The sequence below is a fragment of the Aedes aegypti genome, chromosome 2, assembly GCF_002204515.2.
Source record: "Aedes aegypti strain LVP_AGWG chromosome 2, AaegL5.0 Primary Assembly, whole genome shotgun sequence".
NCBI lineage: Eukaryota > Metazoa > Arthropoda > Insecta > Diptera > Culicidae > Aedes > Aedes aegypti.
In genome coordinates, this window is record NC_035108.1 from 260,753,094 (window position 1) to 260,762,547 (window position 9,454).

Consider the following 9,454-nt stretch of genomic DNA (forward strand, 5'->3'; position numbering starts at 1 on the left):
TCTGAACATTCATTAAATTGTATCTGAATAGTTTCATGATCGGAAATTTTATTTCTTAGATTAATCGTCACGTTCAATTCATCATCGTTACAAAATACTAAATCGATGATAGTCTGTGATCTAATAGTACGCCGTGTAATATCATTCACTTTTTGATTTAGATTAAAACACTGCATTAGATTTTGAAGTTTTCTTTTATCGATGACGTTCTTCCAGTTGATATTAAAGTCTCCAGCGATTAGGTTCATTACTTTGTCATCAATTACTCTTTCAAGCCAAACTTGCTCCAAATGCAGTAAAAATTCTTGCTGATTTGCACTTGGTGAGTGATACAATAAGCCATAAACTCCAACTTTTAGCCCTTTGACTACTTTTACAGCAATGAACCAATTTGATCCGCATGTTGAATTGTCAACTACATGAAATTTTACTTGCTCATGGATATACATAACCACCCCGCCTGTATGCCTGGAAGCAGAATGGCAACATATCATATTATAGTTCTTTATAGCATACTCACTTATTCCAATGTCTGAAGTTAAATGAGTTTCTGTTAGCATAACAATTTTGGGGTTTTGCCTGCTGACTACAATTTCTAACTCATTGAAATGCGACGTAATGCCAGCGATGTTCAGAAGAACAACATCCGTCGCTCTTCTTGATTGCTATGCATTATAATTTATAAAACTCTTTGAGATTGTTACTTTTTTTAAATAAATAGGACAATCCACACTCCATGCCGAATGATTAACGTCAAACTGTGTTTTTCTTTCTCTATTTGAATTGATGCAATTAACACAAAATTCTTGATCAGATGAACAGTCCTTTACATCATGTCTATCTGCACATTTAGCACAATGTAAATTATTTTTGCATTCACCAGATTTATGTCCATAACCGCAACATTTGAAGCATCTGAATATATCAATACTTTCTAGAACTCGACATCTTTCGAAATCAATATTTAGCTTACCTTTACGCACCACACGTTCAAACGTATTTGCATCAACTTCGCAGATAAGAGAACATTTATTCTCGGGGTTATTCTTCGCGGGAATGCATTTTAGTACTTTCAAAAACTCAACATCTTCAATATCATTCTGATCTCTAAAAATGTCGATCAATTCATTTGAATCGTAGTTACCATCCGCACCAAGAATTTTGATTCTTGGTCTCTTAGGCTGCTCAATATCAACTGTTTCACATTCGCATTGCTTATAGGTTGTGCCTTCGCACTTCTACTTGTGTTCTCATTTTTATTTGGTGTTGCGACACTTTTATTTCGGACACGACCAGAACGCAAAACAGAGCCAGTATCACGCTTATTCTTTTTTCTTCTCACTACCTCAACAAAGCTGCCACCAGATGGGTATTCATCCCCTTCTGCTTGGCCTTTGCCTATAGCAGGACTGTTGGCTGAAATCGCAATTTGTGATTCCAAGATTTTTAATTGCTCTCCATGCAATTTTGCAGACTCTTCCACTACCAATTTCACATTTTTCTCACATAACTTCACAGCTTCATCACAACCATTTCTTTCCAGCTTTGCTTCAATCTTTTCTAAACGATTTTTTATTTCACTTATCGCAATGAGTATACTGTCACACTTGCCCACCATATCATTAAGGCATACTTGCTTTTTCCTGCAGTCGTGGCACATATACTTAATTGATAAGTTTTCACGCAAAGCAGTTTCTCCCGCACTAGTCAAATCGGCGCATTTTGCATGTAGCACTTGACCGCAACCACCAAAGCAAAACACTCTTTCTTTCACCGCAAGAATTGCCTTACAGCAAACGTCGCACTGCACCGACATTTTTGTCACCACTTAGGCGTGTATTGTTTTCGCACGGCCGTAGGCCGCTTTGTAAATTTATTGCTTTCACTGATCCCCGTTCGGTAATAGCACTATGTTGGAAATATTAATTGCACTATAACATTAATATACCAACGTTCCTAAGAACAAGCTATACACCGTTGGATAGAAAATCTTGATACGCGTCTAATGATATCACAATCGTCGCGAATAGAACTTATTAAAACAGTTAAAAACTTTTTTATTGTAGAGCTCGATATTCACACCTTGTTCACACATGCTACTTTTTACTCTTTTTCTTCTTCTTTCTTTTTTTTGTTCTTCTAGGGATTCCATCAGGAGTTCCTTCTGAGATTTCACCTAGGATTCTTCCAGAGATTCTATCAGGAGTTCCTCGAGAAATTCCATCAGGATTTCTTCTAGGGATAGCATAAAGAGTTCTCCTAGGGATTCTATCAGGACACTCAAGAGACGCGACGCGAGACTGGACACAACACTTATTGTTCTTACAAACGAACAATAAGTGCTGTGTCCCGTCTCGGGTCGCGTCTTATGAGTGTACTATAGTTCTTACATTAGCACAAAATCTTAAAAATGAGTGATTCTATCAGGATTTCCACTAGCAATCTTATCAAGAATTCCTCCAGAGATTTCATCAGCAGTTGCTATAGAGATTCCTGCAGTAGTTCCTCTAGAGATTACATTAGTAGTTCCTCCAATGATTCCATCAGGAGTTTCTTCAAAAACTATCTTTAGGGATTCCTCCAAGAATTCCATAAGGAGTTCCTTTAGGGATTCCATCAGGGGTTCCTTTAGGGATTCTATTATGATTACCTCTAAGAGTTGTTCTGAAGATTTCATCAGGAGTTCCTCCATCAAAAGTTTTTTCAGTGATTCCACCTGGACTTTCTCCAGAGATTCCATCAGGAGTTCCTCCTAATCTCTGGAGGGGATTTTTAAAAAATGTTTTTCAGAATTTCTTCAAGGCATATTCAAGGGACTTCATCGGGAGTTTCTCCATGATTCCATCTGGAGCTGCTTCAATAATATCTTTAGGAATTCTTCCAAGGATTCTATCAGGAGTTCCTCCAAGGATTGGAGATTCGCCTATGAATTGCACCTGAAAATAACCCAAGTAATTCTCCATGATTTCCATCAGGAAAACCTTCAAGGACTTCAGCTGAAATTCTCATTGGGATTCCACTAGAATTTTTTTCAGAAACTCCACCAATATTTTTCCAGTGATTTTACCGGGAATTAAAAAAATCCTCTAGAGGTTCTTCCAAAATATTCTGGAAAAAATTCTCCTAGGGTTCCACCAAGATGATCTCCAAGAATCCTATAACGAATTTCTTATGGGATTTGACCACAATTTTCTATAAATGATGCAGCAGTAATTTATTCAGAGAAGGGTTATCAGAAATGAGTGGATGAAGAATATTAGAACTAGAAATTTTTCATTTCTCTACTCTAGGTATTCCATTAGAAAGGCATCAAAAAAATATCAAAAGATTATTCCTCCAGGGATTCCACTGATATTTACTCAGAGGATTAAACAAGGCATTTATGTTAATGTCTTTAGGTTGAATCCCTGGAAGTATATAGCAAGTGAATTTGATTTATGAGTATTGAGTTATGATTTTTCAAACCATTAAATAAGCCTGAATACACATTTTCAACTTGAAGCCTAGTGAAATCTCTATCAAATGAGCTGAAAATTTGACCAGACATTGTTTTATGCATGAGAATTAGGAATACTGCTTGACCGGAAGAACTCCAGACATGTTTTCGAATATGAACAGGTCTACTCTGGAGGGATCGGTTTTGCTTTTTACTGGCTATTGAGCAAAAATATTACTGCACAATCGACAAGCATTTCGCGAAATACTATTTATACTATAAATAAACTATTGTTTTCTCTTTTGTTTGCCGGCATTCAAAAGATTAAATTGAAAACACTTAAACAACAAATGTTTATGGTCTATCGCCAGCTTTCTAGGCGAATCCTGACACTATACCTTCCCTAACCTCCTACTCCGTAGCACTTCTGAGGGTGTCGCTGAGTCGGTGGCCTCTCATTAAGTAGGTGCTACATCAACATTTCCTTCCCCTATCCCAAGTTACGGTAAAGATTCTTGTTTATGATTTGAACAATGACGGGGTTGGTGGTCTGATGGCTACCGCTTCTGCTTCACAAGCAGAAGGTCATGGGTTCAATCCCAGGCCCGTTACTTTCCTCTTACTTTGTAGTTGTATATCTCTCACTTGCTTCTATCTTCCATTATAAATCTATCACACTCAAACTATTTGTTCATTGCAAACGTTAGAACCAGAGACGGACAAGAAACCGTTTCCCTAACGCTTCCATTCTTCTACGCGCATGCCTTTCCTTACGCCTGATACATAGGCAGTCTGCTAACCACAAAAGCAAACCTCTCTGCCATGCCTTTCCCCCAATCCATACACTCCCGCATGTACTGGCTTAAATGCAGTGGTATATGCGGTCTACGTATAATGCACCATCATCATCCCCCTTCCACATATTGGTCTGCATTCTGACGTGGCAGGCACCATTGTCGCTAAAAATAGAAGTTCACCATCACTTATACACTGAGGATGCCTGTTAGTCCCAAGCAGTCATTCGGTTGGTTCCTTGTATAAGTGCAGCTGATCTGGCGATACTGGAGTAGCATCCACGGGCGGCCAATCCAGCTCAAGCTCAAGCTCAAGCTCTTGTTTATGATTTGAACAAGGTATACTCCCCTGCCTTGTTCCTGAAAGTAGTCAGGATGAGATTATTAAAAAGAAACATGAATGTTGCTAGTATCCAATCTACGAAGTATACCGTAACTACGCTAACGCTAGGTTGAATCCCTGGAAGTATTTTTTGGAAAATTCATGGAAAAAATCATGGAACAATTTATTGGGAAATCCTTGAAGGAATCACTCAAGAAATAACTGGAGAAATTCCCTGAGAATTTTCTAGAAATCTCTGGAAGAAAATTAAAAGCAAATACTGAAGGAGTTCCTACAAGATTCTCTAATTCCTGATGGATTGGAAAAAAATCTTCAAGAAATACTGGAAGGAAATGATGGATAAATTTCTTTTAGGAATCTTCGGAGAAATTTCTGGAAGATTCTAGAAGTAATACCTTAAAAAATCTCAGGTCAAATGCCTCGTAGGGTCCCTTTAGTGATACAAGGAAAAATCTTTGAAGGGAACACCAGAAGAATCCTGAGAATAACCTGGGGAAACCTCTCAAAAAAATTGCAAGCGAAAACTATAAAAGACTTATGGTGGTATCCTATGTAGAAAGTTTTTTGAATTCTTTTGCAGTATTTCTTAAAGAATCGCCGAAGGCTTCCTGGTGTAATCCTTGGATGAAGCCTTTGCGAAATTCTGGGTAGAATCATTGTAGGAGTTCCTGGCGTAAATCTGCATGTATTTCTGTAAGAATTTTAGAATAAATTTCAACACGGGTAGAAATCAGAATCCAAAATCATGATTATGCACCCGGATATCATGATTCCAGTGTGTTTTCATCTTATGAAAATACACCATGATTTGGACTCACGATATCATGAGTCAGATTGTCGTATCGCGACACAAGCTGCAGCTGAGCGGTCGAAATCATCCATCGTGTGCTCGAAAATCATGATCCGCGCATCCGTTTCTGATCTATTTATATTTCTGTCAGTCAACCCGATAAAATGAAAGAAAAAAAAAACAAAATTTGCCAGAGCAAGATTTGAACCAAGAACCTTCTGATTGAGAGTTACGTATTTTACCACAGTACCAATCTATCGTGATGAATGATGGGTGATCGATGCGGATGACTTGAAGCAAAGTGCGCCGCTTTGTGTTGTCGCTCAGGATGTTACGTTTAGGAAGAATCATAATCATGAATCCAGGCTCCAGAAACCATGATTTGTCGTCCTGATATCACGACCTAACCAATTTATGAATTTCATGACTTGTAAATCATGGTGTGGGAATCAGATTTTTATCCGTGTAGCGAAAACCATGAAGGAATCCTTGAAACAATCCCTGAAAGAATGTTTGGACATTAGTCGCTGAAGTATTTTTGGAGGAATTCCTAGGGAAATCAGTAAAAGATTCACTGGAAGATTTTTGATAGGAGCAATTTCTGGTGGATTTTTTGATGGAATGCTTGTATTTATTTCTTGGGAGGGATTTATTGAGCAATCTCTTTAAGAATTGCTAGAGGAATTCCTGGTGGAATCGCAGGAAAAGAATCCTTATAGAATTTGTTTAGAAATTCCTGAAGTTTCGCAGGAGGAATTCCTAAAAAATGTTTGGAAGATTTGTTGGTAGAATTCTTGAACGAAACATTGGATGAATCACTGAAGAAATCCCTTGGGAAGGTTTTGGATAAATCCCTGGAGAACTCTGTACGAAAATTACAAGAAAGAATCGCTGAAGAAATTCCTTTTGGAGTTTCTGGAGCAACTCCCGGTGGAATTTAAGGATGAGTCTTAGGAGTAAGCCCTGAAATAAGTCCTGGTGAGACCCTTGGGAGAGTTTCTGGCAATTAATTTCTTGAAAAGTATCTGAATTAGAGGAATTTCTGAAGGAATCTTTGAAAAAAAAGCAATCCCTGTAGGAAATCTTGGAAGCTGAATTACTGAAGATGAAGACATTACTTGAGATTTTTTTTGGATTAATCTATGAAGGAATCAGTTGAGGAAATCCTGAATATTCAGTAGAGAAACCTTTGAAGGTATCTCTGTAAGAATGCCACCGGAAGGTATGCCTGAAGAATCTTCCCCGGAGGAATTTTTGGCAGGAAATGGCATATTTTATCTGTTTGTCTGTGATAAACCCATCTGAACAGATTATTCTTATCTGTTGTTCATTTATTACATTGTTGATTCGATTGCATAAGATTCGATACAGGGCTGCCAGATATTCAAGACCATCCAGTACAAGGTATTGTGAATAATGTAAATTATAAATGCATGTAATTAATCCTTTTTTCAGACTTTCTTTTGACCGTCAGGCTAAAGCAGGCTAAAAGTGGCTTTCTCTATATTTCATAGTATTAGTTTCAAGCCATTGGATGTGCAAGATTCTGACTGCGGAAATGTGCGCAACCTAATGATTTTTAGTGTGAAAAAGGTGCAAAATTTTATATAACCTTCTATAACTCGAAAAGTATGAGAGATAAAAATATGCTCTTTTCGAGAAAATTATGCGTTTTTTTAAATAATAAATAACACTAGAACAATTGAAAACTGTACAAAATCATCCACCCAAGTTATGATAAAAAAAGCGATTTTTAGGGGCGTTCCACGAAAAACTCCACAAATGTACATTGAAATTGAAAGATATGCGATGTCTTCAGCAAAGTTGTTTCTTTTAATATTACCTACAACTTTCCCGAATAAAGTTTATTTTTAAATTCATAAATACGAAAAATAATATTTTGTTCTCACTTTTAGGTGGATTAATGACCAAATTGACACTTTCATATAATAGCGATTATTTTATGGAAAAACTTTCCCGAAGACACTATAGTACACAATGGTTTATTGACAAAAGGTCGAAAGACAAAACATCGAAAGGACAAAAGGTCGAAAGACAAAAGGTCGAAAGGACAAAAGGTCGAAAATGATTTTCATGGTGGGAAATTTTTCCTTCTTTGAAAATAGATTTTCGACCTTTTGTCCCTCCTTTTTTGTTCTTCGACCTTTTGTCCTTTCGACCTTTTGTCTTTCGATCTTCTGTCTTTTCGACCTTTTGACTTTCGACCTTTTGTCATAGATTCCGGTGGGCTGATCAGGTGCTGCAAGATCTGGCGTGTGTGGGCCGCAGTCGAGGATGGGAGGCTGTTGCGAACCGAGTTGTATGACGTGGAATTGTTGACGCGGTTTTATTTTAATACTGATAAATGAATGAATTTGCTGGTGTGAAATGTTAATTTTAATTTAGAAGAATCGATTTTACTTTTCTTGAAAAATGTTTGGAACCACTGTGGAAAAACTTATAAGAACATTAAGCTGAGAAACAGGTTTTGTCTCAGTAAGGACATAACGCCAGAAAGAAGAAGAGGAAGAAGACCGGTTGGCTTCTGGCGAAACCCTAACGGTTTTTAGGAATTTCAAAATAACTTTTACATATTGTGGATTTAGAAAGTATTGGAACTTCACATATTTCAGCAAACTTTTACGGTTCAAAATTCTTTACATTTCAGTTCAATCTTTCTTAATTTTAGCAGGCTGACCAAAGCGCAACGAAACTTAAATGCAAAATTGACCAGTATAGTAGGGGAGCCATGTAATTCAACATGAGTGGTAACTCAGCATGTGTAAACTCTATGAAGTAAACCGTGCTGACATTGTAAGACACTTGAGATGAGATTTACTGAGCTTTACCACGCTAAAATATTTATGTGAGTTAGAGAATATGTAAGGGTGGTCCAACTTTATACACGTGACACTTTTCAAACAGTCTTCAAAATTCTATTTTTTTTTTTCACCCTAGAATTGGTCGTTAACCTTCATCATACTATCAGCATTATCATGATGTTTAAATTTAAAAAAAATATTACCATATGAACGATATTTGAAATGTTTCATGGAAATATTGAGTTAGAGAGGAATACTTTGGAAGTATGAACAGTTTTCAGCATCTTAAAGTTCTTTGTGCCTTTTTTGCACAAAAAGTCCTGAAAGCTCAAATCAGGCAACAATCGTGTATATGATGAGCTTAGTATAATAAGATTTAATTTTAATTATTCCATAGTTTTGTACCACCCTAGTATATGCATGTCAGAGAACACCAACAGCTAATACCTATGCCTGACGTGATTGCGTTTCTGTTCACTGAAGTGTAACAGGCTAATTTATGCTAATTATGATCCGTACTTAATTATATCTATATCCCCCGCAGCACACCCTGGAGCGCGTTTCCCGGTTGATGGAAGCCGTCCTACGTGGTGGCCATCAGTCAGCGGCACAAGGACACCTGCCCGGACGGAAAGCGGACGATTCGCACTCGCAACTCTTCCTGGAAATGCTCTCGGATTTAGCCCGGGATATCGAAGACTTTTGATGGTTGTTGTGTTGCCGCACTCCCATTCCACTCCACAACCAGAAGAATAGAGGGCGCGAATGGTGTAGGTGAGACGATGAATACACGGGTAAAGTATTACTGTATGAAGAAGTTTGAATGGATCTGTACCGTTAGGAAATATTGATGTTTGGCGTAATTATACGCAAGTTTTAGTTTCTTTTTTATTTTTTGTTCGTTTAGCTTCATTTCATTTCTTAAACATTTTGACATTATTAATTTTTCAACAAAGTTAAAAGTTTGTTACATGTTCAACGCATCACTTGACACTATGTTAATTTTGACGTTTTATAATACTGATAAAATAAAAGACATCACATTGCTCAACCAGTTATTTTTACATCCGACGATATATCACCTTCAAAAATTTAGCAAATCCAATCCTACTTCGTGAGAAACTGTACGCAAAAAGATTAGATTACTACAGTCTGTAACATTTTCCTGTAGTTGTGAAACAGTTATATTATTTCTGACGTTACGCCCCAACTGACTCTCATCTAAAGATGCTCACAGTTCGAAACTTTTCTCTTCTTTACCCCTTTAAT

General features: G+C 37.2%; 1 protein-coding gene across 1 annotated transcript in view; it reads left to right on the plus strand.

The window, feature by feature from the left end:
- The window catches only part of LOC5565687 (protein disks lost), a 286,162-nt gene extending 276,926 nt beyond the window's left edge, over window positions 1-9,236 (plus strand). Inside the window, exon 12 of the mRNA XM_021844895.1 lies at window positions 8,730-9,236. Within this exon, the coding sequence (XP_021700587.1) occupies window positions 8,730-8,891 (162 nt within the window). The 3' untranslated portion in view covers window positions 8,892-9,236. The remainder of the gene's footprint in view (window positions 1-8,729) is intronic.
- Window positions 9,237-9,454: the final 218 nt, after the last annotated feature.